General features: G+C 35.0%; 1 protein-coding gene across 1 annotated transcript in view; it reads right to left on the reverse strand.

Annotated features, from left to right (window-relative positions):
• The window catches only part of arhgap20b (Rho GTPase activating protein 20b), a 36799-nt gene extending 18650 nt beyond the window's left edge, over positions 1–18149 (reverse strand). Inside the window, exons 1-11 of the mRNA XM_026256752.1 lie at positions 17942–18149; positions 17704–17832; positions 13223–13290; positions 10173–10310; positions 9927–10073; positions 8365–8406; positions 8057–8147; positions 7808–7885; positions 7412–7478; positions 6141–6308; positions 3183–3352 (exon numbers count right to left, since the gene is read on the reverse strand). Of these exons, the coding sequence (XP_026112537.1) occupies positions 3183–3352; positions 6141–6308; positions 7412–7478; positions 7808–7885; positions 8057–8147; positions 8365–8406; positions 9927–10073; positions 10173–10310; positions 13223–13290; positions 17704–17793 (1059 nt within the window). The 5' untranslated portion in view covers positions 17794–17832; positions 17942–18149. The remainder of the gene's footprint in view (positions 1–3182; positions 3353–6140; positions 6309–7411; positions 7479–7807; positions 7886–8056; positions 8148–8364; positions 8407–9926; positions 10074–10172; positions 10311–13222; positions 13291–17703; positions 17833–17941) is intronic.
• Between the last annotated feature and the right edge of the window lie 2181 nt (positions 18150–20330).

The following is a 20330-nucleotide window of genomic DNA, read 5'->3' on the forward strand; positions in this document are numbered from 1 at the left end:
CCATTTCATTGAGCTGATAGCTTTTCTCACCTTTTTAGGATGGCCTTGTATTCTATTGCATTGGAAAGGTCTTCACGTCCCCTCTCAGACTAAAGCATAAAGATGCTTTATTTTTTATTAAATTAGAAAAAAATAAACCAGGCTTCATGCCTCCAACACTCTGCAGCTGGATGCAATTTCTCTTGATTAATTATCCATCTACCAGTGTTAATTTCGTTGACTAAATATTTTCGTCATTATTTTCGTCACGAATATATTTTTGCCGACGAAAACGAAACGAAAACTAAAATAGAAGGCACTGATGGAGACTAAAACTATGACTAAATTGATTGACATTATCGTCAACGAATAAAGGACGAGACGAAAATAGACTGTGACGAAAATCAAATCAGCAGACGGGAGAGATGCGAGGAATGAGCAAAAGAACCGGCAAAACAGAACAGACTGCATGAGAGAAGAGAACCAATCAGAGCCTGACTTATTGAGACGTGGAGCGAAGGTTTTCAGTTTTTATGAGCTCCCGGGAAGTCGGCATTCGAAGAGGTGATAGGGACTTTAAGCAACAGCCTCTGGTGGAACGGCAACGCCATTCTGGCGTTGTATTGCGCATGCGCGAATTTAACTGCTACTTTCTGACGTTCTAATTTAACGGTCTACTACGGGAGAACAGCTGATTTGCCAGAGTCGCTACAACGTGAGAGGTTAGGTAAATAAATGTTATGTTTTTAGACTTATTTACATCATACAATATTAAAAACTCCTCTTCTGACAAAAGATTGTCATTTAACGCCAAAAGCAATCCCCCTCTTGCTTTTTTAAATTATATATTTTTTTGGATCTCAATAAATGAATTAATGCTGCGTTGCGCTGTTCTGTTTTACCGTTGCTTAGTGACTTTTACGTTCTTGGCTACAGCGGTGTGACGGCAAACTTCCGGTCGCTGTAGCCGTTCCATTCGCAGCTGTTGCTTAAAGTCCCTACTGTCTAAAAGAGCGACAAAATGTCCACAGCTCACTTCACGTATGACGACGAACAAAACAAAACAAAGTGTAAAGCACGCAGAGCGCTCATTCGTGGCAAGAACACAACCAATTTGAAAAGACATTTACAGACGAGCCACCCGGACATTTTCTCAAATGTAATTTTACAACGATGTTCTTTTGTTTATTGAGCTAAGCAAAATTGGAATAGTGCAGTGCGTAGATGTTGTAGCATTAAATATTACGAACTGAAAAGTACTGTAAAATAGCCCCTTCTTCAAATTAGATGCGAGCACAATACTAATACGTAATATCATGATAAATACATTTGATTAATACTTATGTTTAGTATATTTTATAATGTTCTACTTGTTGACAATATCACAAATATTTCTATATTAGTCATGTGAAACATGAATGTTCACATCCTATCATTATACATACAAATCTAGCAATATTGTAGTATTTAAAACATACAATATTGCTAGACAAATGAATACCTTATAAAATCTTGTTACTTTTTTTATCCACCTAGCTGCCAACTTATTAAATATTTACTTTAAATGTATGCACTTATTGTTCAGCTCAGCTGTAAGCTTTAAGGTCCTGGACCTAACGTTATTTTTCTTTTATTGATGGTCAATTGGCAGCTAGTTATTGTTTACATTATCATGACAGTGTTTGTTGCTGCATAAAAGCTTTTGAATCGAAATAAAGACACAGTTGTGTTGAAATAAAGTTGAATTTGTGTTTTATATATTTTGGTTAAGTTTGTTTCCTATACCAGCTGTAAAAAATTGTCTAGTAAATCTGTTATTGATTTTAGTCTTATTTTAGTCGACTAAAATACCAAGCAATTTTAGTTGACTAAAATACCAAGCAATTTTAGTCGACTAAAATAAGACTAAAATTAAAACAAATCAGATGACTAAAACTTGACTAAAACTAAAAAGAATTATAGTCAAAAGACTAAGACTAAAACTAAATTAAAATTTCGTGTCAAAATTAACACTGCCATCTACACTGTACTATTATTACTCCATTTATCCCGATTGTGCAATTGCATTATCATGTTAGTAGCACACATTTGTAACTAAGATATTTATTTTATTATTATTATTATTATTATTATTATTTTACCTGATTTAGTTTTTTTTTTTTGTTTATTTTATTACTTGATCTTGTTTTGAAAATTCAATAAATAAATCCTAATATATATATATTTTTTTTTTTAAATAAGTTGTAGTATCTTCTGGTGCTGGCAACCACAAATTTTTGTTCTCGCCGCATTTAAACTGCCTGCAGCTTGTCTATAATTGCATGCAATTTGGATAAGTAGCGACAATTGGACAGTATATTGAACTGGCGTTATCCTATAATGTTTTAGGAAACTGGAGAAGGGGAGGAGTTCCCATAGAGATTCTCACAGTGTAGACAGAATGCTCGATAGGGAACTGTAAAAAAGCTTGTTGATTTTAGGTTTGAAAATAATGAATCTTCATATAAAAATAAAACTTTAATAAAAATGTAATTATTAGCATTGTATTTTTAAGTGTACTAATAATATAATTCTATTTTTATTTAAATACAATTTTTTATTTTAAAATATAATAGTATTATAACACTCTATTTATTATTTTGTTTATTATTTTATTTAAAAATAAAAAATAAATAAAGTGCAACAATACTATTATTACTACTATTACCGTATTTTCCAGACTATAAGTCACACTTTTTTTCATAGTTTTGCTGGTCCTGCGACTTATAGTCAGGTACGACTTATTTATCAGAATTAATTTGACATGAACCGAGAGAAATGAACCAAGAGAAAACATTACCATCTACAGCCGCGAGAGGGCTGTAGACGGTAATGTTTTCTCTTGGTTCTTGGTTCTAAATAAATGCGAATTATAGTCTGGTGCGACTTACATATGTTTTTTTTCCTCATCATGACGTATCTTTGGACTGATGCCACTTATACTCAGGTGCGACTTATAGTCCGAAAAATACGGCAATTATTCAATTTACATAGTTATATTTTTATTCTGTCATGTTGGTTTTTATTGTCCATGAGCACACCTCATTCATGCCACATTCATTAAGACACTAAGGTTACAGTACTTGATGAGCGCCCATGGACAATAAAACCCAACATGACAAAATATAGTGAAACAAACAAATCCAGAGCCAGTGGAAACTTACCATTACTGGCTTGGGCAGGTTTCCATCAGAACAAATGGAGGACAGAGGCTGCCCGAATAGCTTGTGAGAGGCAGTTTGTGGGTCAGATTGGCCATCGGATTGGTTGAAGTGTCCCCTCCTCAGAGCCCAATCAATCAGAGACCTTTTCCTTTTATGTTTCAGCAAAGCACCTGTCAATGAAGCACAATTGGCAAATTCATTATTTAGAAGGCTACTGTTCTGCTAATTCCAGTTTGTTTATTTTGACAAATGGTGGTTGCGTCTACTTTATTTTATGTTTGAGTAAAAAAACAAAGAAAGAAAGACAGAAAGAAAGAAAGAAAAGATGCACCCTCTTTCAAGTAAATGTTTCCTTTCAGCATTTCAGTGTCACTAAGACTACATTTACACATCAATGATGTAGTCAAAAACTGAAAAAACTTTCACGTATATATGAAATTGTTTTCAAAATGATTCGCGTTTACACATATCCGCGAAAATGACCAAAATGCTGTATTATGTATGCCAGACCAGTAGTTGGTGCTGTCATCTTGTTACCTGTAGGTAAGTGATGATTATATGATGTGTCTCTGCTGTTGGTTGTAATATTGGTAAAGTAAATCCACACAATTTTTGTGTATGTTTGTTGGCGCTTACCATAAAAATCGACAAGTAATGCACATATCAACATACCTAACTCGTACTACACACACACATTAAGTCAGCGTTTTCAAAGATTCCCGCTTTGGGTGTTTACACTGAAACGACAACGGTGGCGTTTTCAAGTTCTTCCTCTTTGAAACCCCTTAAAAAAAAATGTCTGAAAATGTTGTCGTGTAAAAGGCCCCTAAGTGTCTCATGTCTCATCTTCAGTCTGATCACATGCTCTGATGTCCTTAATATCATTGTAGTGTAATGGTGTTTGTAGAGGGATAAGGAGGGCATGAGAAGAGATCAGAACAGGCTGAATCCTGTGTGATTATTCTGAATGGTCCTCTTAAAGCTCTTTGTCTAGTTCTGAATGCAAGGGCTCTATTATTAATAACTGACCCCTGCTGGCACTATTATGTACAATCAAGTGTAATATTATGAGATGTGAGAGGAATCCAAATAGCTTATTGGTAGTATAAGAGGTAGTATAATAAGCATTATTTACTTAATCAATTAGTGCTGGAAAATGAATAACTAAATTACATGTTGACTATGGTGATAAATGCGGAAACTGTAGCTGCTGTCTTAATAAACACTGAAATGTCCTTAACAGCTTTGCAAAAATCTATGATTGTATTCAAAGGTTCATTACAATAATTGGACACTCATGTAATTGCAAAAGGGAAAAGAACTGGAGCATTTGCATAGTTGTAACAGTAATTGCATCTTGTCAGGACATTATTCATATGTTAGGCCATAAAACATCTATTTCAAAATGTATCGTTTCATAAGACTAATAAAATGTATGAAAAATCTAAATGAAAAGTTCTGAGAAAAAAGTTTGTGACATTCACAGAAGATAAAAGGCCGTTGCTTTTATGTGCATAATCATGTTTAGAAGTACTCTAGTAACTTTATACAAATAACTGCTTTTATAGGATGGACTAAAGTTGCATTAAAGCTTGTGGTATTTTCAAAGAAATGTCAAATTCCTCTCACAATGATGTAAATATCTTTATGCTTCAAAGTGATAAATAAAAAACAGATAACAGAGAAGAGTCCGTTCAAAAACATAATACACATACAGTATACATACTGACGGATTTGACACTTTCCTGACCTTAGCTCATCATTTGACAACTCTAATTGCTCATAATTATTGGCTTACCAAAATGAATCCTGATGGACATTCAGAGCTAATGGACAAGAGCACAGCATGTTGAATTAATTAGAATTCATTTATTTTTTTAAAGATTAAAATGCAGTCAGCTATAAGCACAGGTTATAAGACATCCACAACCACCTGGATCAACAACCTTCTCACACAACTTTGATAATGGAAAGTGTGTCCTGGGAAACAAGAATTGGAGGTGGACACATTCCAGTTTGCCTGCTGTGTAAACAGGTCTGTCAAGATATTGTAAACCTGGTGCTGTACAATATTGTGCTGGTGTTCCATGACTTCACCTTAGACTATACTATAAACAGTTCAGGACATGAACATCCTTTCTGCCACTGGGATCTGCATGCTTTATGAGGAACAGGACACAGACTGTCAGGGTAAACATTCAAGCATATTAGACTCTGGCCATGAGCGCTGGAGTAATTTGAGTTGAAATGGCAGCTCCCAGTGCACTTTTGTCCAGTCATCATCACTTACGGGAGACAAAGAAGTCACTTTTTCCTTCAGTGAAAATTTCATTTAACACACAAGATGACCTGCTGTGAGTGGGGATATTCTCACAGAACATAAAATACGCTTTAATGTATTTTGAAATAGGAAACAATTGATGAAAAGGTTTAACAATAAGTATAATTATAATATGGCTTCCCAGCAATCATTTCAGCAAAAAAGAAAAGAAAACACACATTATGAAAACCAATCAATTCACTGACCTTCGAAAATGCCAGAGAGCAGCTGAAATATTGAATTGTTGGAGTTTGAACTGTCGGAGTTTTAGAATGACATGGGATATGAATGTAAATATAAGTGTGTGTGTGTGTGTGTGTGTGTGTGTGTATATATATATATATATATATATATATATATATATATATATATATATATATATATATATATAGCAATCAGCATATTATATTGATTAAGTGTTGAGGAACCTCTCACTACTGTTACACACTGAATCTGTGCCTGCAGAACTCAACCGTTCATCAATCACAAAGGTCCATATGTCCCCTGCCTCATCTAATATGAAATATTTAGGCTACCAATAAGAGTATAGTATTCACAGCTCAATTTAACACATTTTAAATCCATGTTAATTCCATTATTCCACAATAAAGTTTTCTGTTAGTGACAAAAGCACTGACCTCTAGGAGAGTGTGTTCTGTTTTTTAGGGTGAAGTGAGGGGTCTTGGGAGTAGCTTCTGTCTGCTGGCCAGAACTAAAGGCTTCCTGCAGGGGCTCACTGGGCATGTGCAGTTGATCTTGCTGACTTCTCAGGGAGTGATGCAGGATGAAAAATGGTAACTCGTGGCCTAGAAGAGAGAAAAGAAATTGACAGGAAGAGAAAGGAAATTGGTGTTTTATACGGCAGGAAATTTCATTTACAAAGAACAGTGCAAGGGCCAAAAAGCGTATAATTGTGTTTATTGCTAACATATTTCATTCTGTATATGCTTTTGTAAAAAAAAAAAAAAGCACACACAACCAAATCATTTTTTTACCTTATTTTTCACTAGTATAAAATCTATATAAAAATCCCGCAGTAAGGATTAGTATGCAACCTTTCTACTGGAAATCCAAATAAGACTTTGGATTAATTTAGACAGTGACGATTAGCTTGTCTGCGTTTGTGAATGTTTGCGGCTGGCATTTGGAGAGAATTATCCTGAGGTTGTCCCACAATATAGAGAGTGAAACAGGCAGACATAGAAAGATTTGAAGATAAATTGAGTTTTGGATTTTGTTATCTGATACTAAAATGCTCATATCCTGTTGTCTCATACAATAAACCTTACTTGCATACATATGATCTGCAGTCCTGCAGGCTGCTTTATTTCCCGACAGACTGTTTTTTTTTTTTTATTATGCTGGGTCTTTCATCACAGAGCTACCATTAAGCAAAAAAGTTTCATCATAGCACAGAATTTTTAAAGACACATACTTTAGGCTGAATCATCGGCAATGTCCCTCAGAGGAGTTCAACCAACATTTGGAAATATTTGAGGAAAATCATGCTTTATGTATAAACACACAAAGGTGATGATAGAGTTTGAACAATACTCTTTAAATATCAATTTTATATGAAATCTAACAGAATCTTGTAAATGAAATATGTAAATTCAGTGTGCTCCCATCTGTTTTACCCTGGTAATAAAGATGCATAATACTAGTTTTAGCTCCTGAAGAGTGTGTTATGATAAAGTACTATATACACTCTGTATGGGCAAACCTGATAGAATCTTTCAAAAACTCATCATTTGTAAAAAAAAAAAAAAAAAAAAAAAAAAAAAATTGACATATTAAAAAGTCTGTATAAAAACAATAGACATCTATGCAATGTCCCTGTTTAGATTAAGTTAACGTGTGTGTGTGTGTGTGTGTGTGTGTGTGTGTGTGTGTGTGTCTGTGTCATCACCAATAAGGGGGTATGTTTCCTCTTCTTTTTCATAGTTTACACACAACTGGTAGTCTGAGACTTCACCCTGCACACAGGAAATGGCCATTACGTTTTGGAAAGAGACCGGAAAGAGGAAGTGGCTGTTATCGAACACAGGAAATGCCAGTGGACAAACTTGGCACAATGTAGAGTGAGTGGTGAAAGCAACAGAATGATGTGCACAAAATTATAGAAGCACATTGACTCAAATGGGTAGCTATTCATATCCACCAATACACAAGTTGATATCGGGTGCAAAGAAAAATCACGTCTCTCTCATTTGGACCACTCCCTTGTACTCAGTAGTGCTTTAAAGAGGATAAATAGTTTGTATTACACTTCACTCTCAACAAGAAGCTCTTAAGGATCACTTACCAATAGTTTGCACTGCTGCATTATGTACTGAACCACATTTTCTGCAGTTGTGCTCACGTCCACTGCCACAGCAACGGTCTTAACAGCCAATAGAACGTAAACAAACAACAACATTGACCATTAAATCACAATGAAAAGCTTCAGGCAAGAGTACAAATAACTTCCACTTATAAACAGAGATATGGATTCAGTTCCCGGAGGACAGGGAGTAGCTCAAGTCCAAATTAAACTAAAAAAGCTCTTGTGTACCGCTGAGCTGGTGTCATCTGGATGGCAAATCAGCAGGACGTAGAGAAGAATGGCATTTGGCAAGACTTTTTGCCTGGCTCTGCAGGTATGCCTGAAGAGTGAAACATTATTACAAACAAACAATAACAAATAAGAACGCTAGACACCAATACAAAGGCATGGAAAAGTCAAGAAAATTGACCTTTAACAGAAAATAAATAAATATAAATAAATAAATAAATTTACATCTAAGTTTAGAAAGAAAACTTGTATTATGATATATTATATGAGGTTGATGTTAGCTTTTGATTTGTGTTTTGTTTCCTTACCACTGAAGAGCATGTAACCATCTCTCCTTTGTTTCTGATGAGCTTAGGTTTGGAAGAACAGGTGAATAGATAGAGAGAGAGAGAAAGACATACAGAATGTTAGATTTCATTTCAATTTTCCATTCACAAAGTGCTTGACATAAGTAGATTTTCAGACATTGAGTTCTATTGTGTGTGGTTTGCATGTGATATAGGTTTTTAGTCTTGAGCTTGTGACTCATTTCAATAATTGATCCAATCTTAGACCTATGTAGGTTAGGCATGTGTTCCATATTACATGAGATCTTTTTTATTTAACAAAATAAATTCAGAAAGGTATGTGTCTCATATAATATACTGTGGCTTGGACCACACTTGGCAAAAGGAGCAATGAATAACAATGTAATTTACCGTTTTACCTGTGGACACAGCAGTCACATTTACCTATTGTATCTACTATTCATACCAAAGAAACTTATTTAAACTTCATTTACACAAACCAAAACAACTTGTTGTTCACACATCAAGTCGAATTCTAGATTTAATACGAATGCTAGCTTTAAAATGAACTGTGAGGACCACAGATGTAGATGAATCCACTGAATTTTGTTGCGACTTCCTTTTGAGAAGCTTAAAACCTTATATTATGGGCCTTAGAGGTCACTGTAAGACAAATGCAGTTGAGACCTTCTAAATCTTGCACATTTAATTTCTGATATTTTTCACATTAGTTTCATGATGAACACACAATGACAGGTGTACAGTGTTATTTAAAAAAAAAATGTAACTAACATGAAAAGGTCCTCACTGCAATGTCTTTGTGACATTAAATAACTAATATCGGTAGCACTTTATTTTACAGTCCTGTTGCTCATGTACATACTATGTACTTATTATAGTAATTACAATAACTATGTAATAACTAGGTACTAACCCTGAACCTACCCCTAAACCTAACCCTACCCCATATAGTTACATTGTATTACCAGAACCTTCTTAGATAAATACACTGTAAGTACACTATAAGTACACGTTAGTACACGTACTGTAAAATAAAGTGCAACCCTAATATCATACTCAGTCAAAAAAGAAAAATGTATCCTGTAATTTGCAGTATACAGTGTGCTTCCCATTTCAAGGACCTACAGGTATCTTTGTTTCTACAACAATACGCCTAATGAATGACTTAAAAATAGGTTAATAAGGAGTTGAATCAGCACTGTGAAGGACAAAATGCCGAGCTGAGCTGAGCTAAGAGAATGCATTTATACCAGATAATCTGAACTTCACATGAGAATTTAAAATGAGCACCTTATCATGCAGTGTTTTAAGATCAAGTCAGTAGCAGCTGAGTGGGTGGATCTCAGCACACTGGAAGTGCCTAAAGCATTAACACATCTATTATTCCTTCCCTTCCACTGAATAATAGTTCTTTTTTTCAAGAAGGGTTGTTTCATCTCAAACTCATAAACAGTTTAGAACTTTTCAGAGCTATTTGTCTGAATGACTTTCAGTGACCATATCAGACTGGTTTGGTTTTCCAAGATCTCAGATGTTTACATCATTAGTTTTTCAAAGACTACCTGTAAGTGACGACATAGTTGGTAGTCGGCCAGCCAATCACAAATGAGTTCTTGGAGGTGAGCTTCCTGTCTGTGATGTAATGAACACAGGATGCAAGCCATATGTCTGAGAGGCTAACACGAGCCTTCAGCTTTAGATACAGAGACCTGTAACAGGTAATGCACACATTGTATACACATGCACTCTTAGAGAGACAGATGTCTTACATTTTACACGTATTCACACTCTTAGAAATTCGAACATACTTAGTTTTGGTGATGATAAGTGAGTCTGAGAAAAGCAGCAGAAGTCTCTCTCTTGACTGCAAGCCGGTGGTAAGGTGAACGTGAGCTTCCATCAACAGCACTGCATTTTGGGATACATTACATGCCCCATACTCATCACTGCAGAAGAGTGAACATGTTAATATCACATTTATTTTCAAACAAAAATGACAAAAGTTGCCATATTATCTTGAAAAGATATCCACCGATTATAAAAAGAGCAATCTTTGATCACTTTTTGTTTATGAAATAATCATAATATAGAGAACAGATGGTTTTCACACTACTAACAGGAACAGTGTTAAATTTAGTCACTGGCTTGATTTACTAATGCATAAACAGCAGTACACCATTTTGCATGAAATAACATCTGTATATGAGTCCTAACATATTCTGATCACAGGTCATGATGCTCATGAAATGCAGTTATAGGTTTTTATATTCTCAAGGTTAGATTATAAATTTTGCAAAGATATTTTGCACAAAAAAAAAAAGACACCAGTTACTCTTGTCGTAGAACAAGCATCCTTGATTACATACGACAATGATGCAGGTTAAGGGGTGTGTCAATTGAAATCATAATGTCCTGATTTCAAATCTGCTGTTGTTTTATAGTCATACATTTCCCTGTATGTAATACAAATACAGTGAGAATTAAGGAAATCTGAGTTGTTGTTTTTTTTTTTTTTTTTTTACTAAATACAAGTTTTGATGATATTAAATAAAGTTTGATCAACTACATCTCCCATGGAATGGGATAAAACAAACTACAGAATCATTATAAAAATGTTTGCATGTTTTATTCATTCCTTTATATTCACAAATAGTGTAATACTTAGAAGCAGGAATGTCACCATTCTAAACAGCTCAAAAAGGTTTGTGAAAAGTTTATGAACCAAGGTTTACTTGGTGCAGAAAAGCTGAAATATTCTGAGCACGTAAGCACGTTTAGTAAAAATTTTTGATGTTGACCAAAAAGAAACTATTTTCACTGAAGGTTGAAATTTCTTCATGAAACCTGCGTACTTCATTGCCATGACAACAAGCTGAATATTACATTAGTAGAGTAAACAATGAGTCAGTTTTAACACTCCAACCAAACACAATTTTTCTTCCCCGGATGCCTGTTTTTATTGCCGCAGTTTTCTCATATAACTATAACCTGCAGCCAGTCAACTTCATGACAAACATTTCTTCAGATGCTGCATACTATACTTCCTAACCGCTATGATTCAGCCTGGAACATATTATCATTCTCATGAATCTCAAGCTAATTTAATTTGAATGATGTGTTGATTGCAGCAACAGCAAATTTCATTATTCAAGTATTTTTAATTTATCTATGCTTTTTCCGAAAAGTCTTATTCCAAACAGATTTCTGACATTAGATACAAATAAGTAAATATAATAAAAAAAACAGATTTTTTTTCTTTCTGTTGTATTTAGTGATAATTTTGTCTTGGCATCTTCCCTCTCTCTCTTCTTGCTTGTAATGTGAATGACGCACGTTGCCAGCTTTCTTGTTACGTGCGTGTGTCTGTTGTTGCATTCCTGCCTTTATAAGGCAGAGTGTGTCTTCTAGCCCAGTGTTTCTCAACTGGTGGGTCTCAACCCAAGACCGTCTGAGTGGGTCGCAGAGTGTACGGCCAAAGAAATGACATAAAAAAAACCTTATTCTTAATGCTGATGCAAGATTTTATTTTAAAAGACATGCATGAAAGCTGTTGACACTTCAGTCAGATGTGGTTTAAGAGTACCTGAGAGAAATGTGCTATCCCCAGGGCTGCAATTGAGGATGGATGAGGGGGGATGGTGTGAAAAAAAAATGACAAGAAGCATCCCCCATGTGTAACAAACATCCCTTTAGATTAATAATGTTGTGTATTATGTAAAATTTAAAGTGCAAATTAAACTTTAAAATTCTCTACTTATAAATACCCTCTCTGCAGCCCAGGAAAGCATAGCTCATCTGTGAAAACCACCTCAGTGTGTTTAATGCCCAGACACTTGAAGCAGCGATCGTAACCATCACCCGGCACCAAGGAAACGACCACATCCAAAACACATCGGTGAAGCGGCATCTTTAAAAATACTATCCATCGTCTTTACAAAGACACACGTGTGTAAGCTCGTTTAGAGAAATAGGCTCTTTCAGGGAAATGCTCTTTTAGATGCTGAAACGCACAGGAGAAATGGTCATTTGTAGCACGACAGTAGGTAGCGCAGCCTGAAGTGGGCAACCCACTTGACAAAGGAACGACCACCGCTGAGGCGTTGTCCGCCAACACAAGAAGCTCCCTAGAGCACGCTGAACTCATCACACACAAAGCAGTTTGGTACTCGGCTCCGAAGCAAAAAACTGGTATACGATGCACCTGTTGCCTTTTTATGCTCACACTATGATCAGCAGCAGCTGGATGCAATTATCGCATGCCTATGTAAATTAGTTTAAAACTCTAAGTAGATTGGTCTCTCTTAGCGAGATCCCAATTTGACGGTCAACAACATGACGTCGAGAGTGACCGACTGAAAGGGAACTATTTGTCAGTTTGCCTAAATAAATGTCATATATTCTCTGCCAACAGCTCTATTATCTTTACAAGAAATGTATCATGCAAGTACATGAAAGAACAGACAACTCAATATATGCTATATATAACAGCATATCTAACAGCATTTTTTCTTGAATCGTACTGACCAGACAAGCCCATAGACACACACAGTATTAGACTTTGTCTTTTTTCTTTTTAATGTAGCCAGTTTTCACAAAGTCTGAAATATCTTTGATTCCGTGAACTTTGTGCTATTAAGTTCTGTTTGATAGAGTCCTGCAATCAAGAAGTGGCAAGCAAGTGATTATGTTTGATTCATGGAAGCTCTGACACACATATAGATCAGTCATTTAGTGAGGAATAGAAGAACAAAAGAGGCATTTTGATTTTAAGCTTGGATTCAATTAAAGGGTGAAGAAGGAAAAACCAGTTGCACAGGGAAAGAATAATGAGATGTGATATGTGTGTATTTGCATGTACCTTTGTCTGGTTTTGCTGAAAGCTTTAATTACAGCGGTTTTTCTTCTTGGGATTGTGGACTTCATTTTCTAAAAATTAAAAACAGTTATGCTGTAAAGTGATCTCATGATAATTCGTATGTATTTTACATCAAATGTGGTTCTATAAAACATACATTCACTTAAGTTTTTACAGGCACTAAAACTTACAATACTTACATATATTTCAGCATCTAAATGTAAAAATACTTTTTTCAGCATTTAAATGTACAAAACTGAATATTGATGACACCTAAAAATGTATCCTTATGAATATTGAAATCTTGGCATTAATTTTATTATTAGTTGTGCTTTAACTTTATTTAGTTTGTTTTACCTTGTTTTCAATTGCATTATTAAACTGTTTACTCATTTGCTTAATATGCAGTAATAACATTTCATTTTGTTGTGTGATTTCTGTTGCTAACTTGTTTCCAAGAATAGGCCTGCATAATGTTAAACAAGACCCAAAGCCCATGCTGACTGATGCACTCTAAGCTCTTTACAAGTTCAATTGTTGCCGCTTCAAACGACAGGATTTACATCAGGATAATCAAATGCTCATTGGCTCTTGCTTATATTCGCCACTGGTTGCAACATGCCATGTTTCTGTGGCGAGGTTTTTTGAATGATGCACATTCACCTTCATTTTTACAGATGCATCTCAATAAAAATGTAATGGAAAAGATAATTTATTTAAGTAATTCAACTGAAATTGTGAAACTTATGTATTAAATAAATTAATTGCACACAGACTGAAGTAGTTTAAGTCTTTGGTTCTTTTAAATGTGATGATTCTGGCTCACATTCAACAAAAACTAGCTAAAACTAAAAACTAAAACTAATTCTCAAAATCTCAACAAATTAGAGTATTGTGACATGCCAATCAGCTAATCAACTTAAAACTGAGCCTTTAAAAGGGTCTCTCAGTTTGGTTCACTAGGCTACACAATCATGGGGAAGACTGCTGATCTGACTGTTGTCCAGAAGACAATCATTAACACCCTTCATGAGGAGGTTAAGTCACAAACATTCATTTGCCAAAGAAGCTGACTGTTCACAGAGTGCTGTATCCAAGCATGTTGACATTTAGTTGAGCATCTGCTTTTCAGTTTGTGGTTTATGATGTGATGTCTACAAGGCTTGTTTTTAGCACATGGTTTTGTGTTGTCAGGGTCTCCTCTTTCCTAATGAATTTAAAAAAAAATAATTTTAAGTAATTTAATTTTGGGATTTTAAAAAGAGTTTTGCAAGAGTTTCAAGATAGAAGGTACATACCTTAAGATTTGCACAGTTTCTTAACCACTCTTTGTAAATACTGGTTTTACATTGAAATAATGTTACAGTCTCTCACTGGGGTTTGTAGGCAGTATTTTTTTTTAGTTATAATAGTTTTAAGATTTAACCCAAGAAGCTTGAAGTCCAATGTTAAGTTTCCACAGTCTGTGATGATTTGGAGTGCAATGTCATCTGCTGGTGTTGGTTCATTGTGTTTTTTGAAAACCAACTCCACTCACTCCACCCATTTCCCAAGTAATTTTGGATCACTTCATGCTTCCTTCTGCTGACCAGCTTTTTGAAGATGCTTATTTCATTTTCCAGCAGGATTTGGTACCTGCCCAAACTGCCAAAAGCACCAAAAGTTGGTTAAATGACCATGGTGTTGGTGTGCTTGACTGGCCAGAAAATTCACCAGACCTGAACCCCAGAGAGAATCTGTCGGGTATTGTCAAGAGGAAAATGAGAGACAGAAAATTCAGAAGAGCTGAAGGCCACTGTCAAAGAAACCTGGGCTTCCATACCACCTTAGCAGTGCCACAAACTGATCACCTCAAAGCCACACTGAATTGAGGCAGTAATTAAAGCAAAAGGAGCCCCTACCAAGTATTGAGTTCATGTTAAATAAACATATTTTCCAGAAGGCCAACAATTCACTAAAAATGTTTTTTCATTGGTTTTATGAAGTATTCTAATTTGTTGAGCCTCTGCCACAATTGGTGGGTTTTTGTTAAATGTGAGCCAAAATCATCACAATTAAAAGAACCAAAGACTTAAACTACTTCAGTCTGTGTGCATTTAAATTATTTAATACATTAGTTTCACAATTTGAGTTGAATTACTGAAATGAACTTTTCCATGACATTCTAATTTATTGAGATGCACCTGTACGGAGTGGATCTGGAAAATAATCTGGATATTTTCAGCGAATAGCAACATGAATTCTGCTCTGGCTCACACAGACCTACTCTATTCCACCAGAGAGGACGATGGCTGCAACACTTTGTCATTTGGATAACTTTTTGTACTGCTTTTGACACTTTTTCAATAAACAAATTATTGTAATTGCTTTTATCTGTCTGTTTTTCTTATACTGTACAGAAATAGTTATGTTTAGGCTTTGAGGTAGGAGTGGGATTAGCGACTATAAATATATTATATTGTTACAAAAATTTTTATTTTCCTGCATATTTTGGTTAATTGTGTTTTATATCCTTTTATATTCACTATAAAATGGGTAGGTTAAGGTTTGGGGGAAGGTTAAGGGGTCTAAAAATCGAAATTACTTATAAAAAAAATGATAAAAATACCCTGATATGAATATCTTAATATTATAAAAGATACATAAATATTTAAAAATTTTTAGCTAAAAATACATAGCGATCTGTACGTTTTAAATGTTGACATACGTCTAAATGGTACTTTTTAGCACCAGGTATGTGTGCATACACATACAGTCATCAAACTCATATATATCAGCAGCAACTAAAGTATTAATTAATGAAGATAAAACTAAAACAAATCTGACTTTACGGTAATTAGTAATTATTGCAACCCTCTATTGCAACCATCAACAAACAATTATTCTGGTGGGCATATTAAAATATTCCATTCTGAATTGCCAATAGAAGTTCTTTCATAATTTTGAATGAATCCTAAAGATAATAGAATCAACAAAGATTTCATCAATGCATTCTAGTTGTGGCAGGGAACATGTGGAGACATACTGCAGATGAGCAGATGCTCTTAAAACTATTATAACTAAGAAAAGGCTACAAACCCCACTGAGAGACTGTAGGTAACATTATCTCAATGTAAAACCAGTATTTACAAAGAGTGATTAAGAAACTGTGCAAATCTTAAGGTAAGGCAAACTCTTGCAAAACTCTTTTTAAAATCCAAAAATTTAAATGCTTAAAATGAAATTATTTTAAATTCATTAGCAAAGTGGATACCCTGAAAACATAAAACCATGTGCTAAAAACAAGACTTGTAGACATCACATCATAAACCACAAACTGAAAAGCAGATGCTCAACTAAATGTAGAGAAGGCTTAATTCAAAAAGTGCAAAGTTTACTCTACAAACCTAAATTAAACTTTATTCCCTCATCATCAACATCACATCATGCCAGCAACAGCAAAGAAAGAATAGCATTAACCTCAAACCTAACCAACAACACCATTCAGAAAACATTTAAACATTTCTACTTTAGAAAAATAAATCCAATAAGATAAAAAATCTAGATTTAACCACATTCCAGGAAATCCAGATATTATGCTCACAGATACATGTAATTATGCATCTGGGCTTAAGTGGAATCCATTCAGTATTTGATGGAAATATACTGCAATACCAAGAAAGGCAGAAAAGTTTTTTTCTAAAAACTGAATGCTCTTGAGTGTCCAAGTAATGCATTGCATTAATCGTGTGTGTGTGTGTGTGTGTGTTTGCATCCATCAAAGCCAGCCATGCACTCCCCCTCATAAAAACCTCTGACTTTACATACTGTAATCTAGATGGCATATTCATTTTGTCCTGTTCCCTCATCATGTTCCTCTTCCTCCTCCGCTCAACCTGACTAAGTTAACTGGCCTTTCAGTTTCATTTTATTTTATCAAATAAAAAAGAGCCACAGTAAATACCATGCACAAACAGGCATATATATATATATATATATATATATATATATATATATATATATATATATATATATATATATATATATATATATATATATATTCACAGTATATATTAGATACAGCCTTCAGCATCATTGCTCTGTCCTCCAAAATTAAAATCTCCATGAACAGCTTTCATCAAATGAATCCCATTACTGGCCCAGAAATACTATTAGTAACAGACCGGATTTTTTTTGTGATAACCCATAAGTTACTGGGCAGCCTATTAGAAAAACTTCACTTTGCAATATGCAGCAATTACTTCAAGGAGCCAGAACAGAGGCTATATTTACTTTATGTAGAGGCTTTCATATCTAGATACAACTCAGCACCAGTGGTGTGAATATCCGCAGATAATATTAAATATGAGCTAAAAGCATGCACTACCACTAAGCACGTTTATGAAAATGTCTCAAGTACTGCTCACTTAATCTCAATTTGAGGTCCAATCAAGGACACCTTTCGTAAATCAGTTGCTGAATTTACACACACATAATAAATTCACCTTTTCATCCACAGGCCTGGTCACCGGTCCACTTCTGGTAGATTGAAGGTCACTGCCGTTTGAGACCTTCTGATGTGGACTCATTTTCATCCATATCCCTCAATCATCCTCGGCAATGCTTCCCTAAATCTTCTCATTCACAGAAACAAAAAACATATATACATAAATTCCCACAAAGGAAATAATATCAGATTGAGAATATGATTTTTTCAATCATGCAGTGGTTTAATATTATCACCCTGATGAGAAGTTGTCTGGACCTTGGTTTGAGGAACTTTACCCACCCAACCCATCTCCCTTCCCCCCACAATTTTTTCTTTTCTCTTTAATTTTCATTACTGTCCTCTTCCTTTCACCCTCCCTTTTTGGCAAGCCTTTCTCATTTCTTTCCCTGTTTGTCTTTCTCTCTCTGTCCCGTTTCCCTCACACACATTCTTTCTGTGTCACTCTCTCTCTAAATATGGACATGGAGGTTCAGTGCTCCACACTCACTGAAGTTCCAAGGCCCCCCACTGGATGTTATTGTAACTACAGAAACTATTAAAATCAAGTTCAGCTTTGCAATCTGCAGCAATTCAGTATTCAGTAAACACTGCTTTGAAACAGGCCATGATGAAAGTTTCAAAAGTCCAGCTTCATGCCGAACATTAATTGCAGAACTAATGGCCACATCTCAAACACAGTTTTGTGGTTCATGACCTACATGGTGAAAGAAATTACCAACAAATAGAAGCTTTTGGAAAGTAATTGATCAAGCGGCAACTAAATCTAGATGAAAGGCAAAGGAAATAACAGAACAATCTTTTCAAAAAGCTTCAGAAAGTTTTAGTTCATGGGCCGTAACACTTGCAGATGAAGCTCTGCCCACCAGTGCGACAGAATTGTGACAAAAGTCTGAGTCACACAAGAGGTTTTAACAGATTGCCTCCATCTTCTAACTTCCTCCCTTACAAGATACAGCATTTTATTAGCACTTGTACACAGACAAAGTCAAAATATGGCCTTTTAAATGTTACTTAGATCTTATTTATTTGCTTCAGATGAATTTGAAGACATAATTCATGAAGATATCATCTGTTATTACATTAGAGTGAAGCAGAGTAGTACTTATTTAAATTACACTGTAAATGTATACATTTTATTACAATTAAACATATATATCAAACAGCATCTGCTAACACATGAGGATTGACCTCTTCTTTTCACCTTTTTTGGTCTTTAAAAGGTCAGGTGTTTTTACATGTAAATGCACTGATAATATGAAGCATCAAAAACAAGAATAAATGAAAAGATCATTTTCTTTCTCTGTTTTGAGAAAAATGTTGTGTATGTTGTGCAAAATGTAAACATATAAAAAATATCTTAACTCAGGCATAAAGGAGTTTACGTGAGTGAAAATTGGAGTAATAAGAAAATTGTGTGCCAATCACTTGTTTTGGTTCCATTTAAGAGTTGAAGGAACGACTGGTCTGTATGCTTGTGTAGATGTCTTTGAAAAAGATTTCTTTTTAAGGGTGCTAGGATTGGAAGTATTGCCAAAGCTAATGTTGGAGAATGAGAAACAAGAGCTTAAACTTCTTCACCAGAACTCATACAGGGTGGAAAGCACCCAACCTGCATAAATGACAAATTCATTCATTCTGCTGTATAAATAAAGTGCAGCTTTACACTAAGAAAGTCGTGCAGAAGAGGCTGATGAAAACACTTGCTTAAGACACAAGTCGTGAAGTAACAAACCCAACTTCTCCTTTAAGACAAACTGAATATTAGAACTTCCCCTTTAAGAGATGGGCCACAACTTTAGCTGGTTGAGTGTTGAAATGATGATTGCAGACACATCTGATTATTAACAGAGATATCAAAAGCTCACTCACACCCCACATATGGCAACACGTACACAATCATACACTAAAATATGCACACACAAACTCACAATGAGCAAGAGAACCCTATGATTTTGACCAATGTATATTTATAATCAGAGATTAACAAGATGAATTTGTTCTATTTCAGTGAAGTAAATATCACCTAAAAACATACCCAACCCCCCTCACACACACACACACACAAACACATGCACACTTAAAGCCATAAGTAGTACACATCCATGTGTAAATATGATCAGACTGGACACACACTGTAATACACAAACAGATGCACTATAGCAACAGAAACACGGATATTTTCAACAGAACATAAACTACTAAAACATACTTTTATTTTATATTTGATGCTTTGATAGGAGCAGATAAGAACATCTATGTATGCGTGTGAGAGTGTGATATGAGTGTATGTGAGTCATCATGACTTGTGTGGTTGTAACGCTTTGCTGATGTGTATCTCCATCTAGTCACAAAGTAAAGCTGCAGTCAATATCTGATCCAAACCAGAACCAAAACCCAGATCCCTCCAAACCAAGCTTCTGATTAAATATATACCTTTAAACAACTCCCTTTCTCTCTTTTTCTCAAGCCTTATTCTTTTTTGGCTGCTATTTTGGCTGCTGTAGATAACTGCATGACAAGCATAAAAACAGAGGTGTCTCTTCGAAGGAAGCGTCTTTTTCTTTAGAGGGTGTAACTGAAGTTTCCCTCTCTTTCTTTCTTTTTTTTTTTCTTTCAAACACA

Source organism: Carassius auratus, unplaced genomic scaffold, assembly GCF_003368295.1.
Source record: "Carassius auratus strain Wakin unplaced genomic scaffold, ASM336829v1 scaf_tig00214183_4049273_7079891, whole genome shotgun sequence".
Taxonomy (NCBI): domain Eukaryota; kingdom Metazoa; phylum Chordata; class Actinopteri; order Cypriniformes; family Cyprinidae; genus Carassius; species Carassius auratus.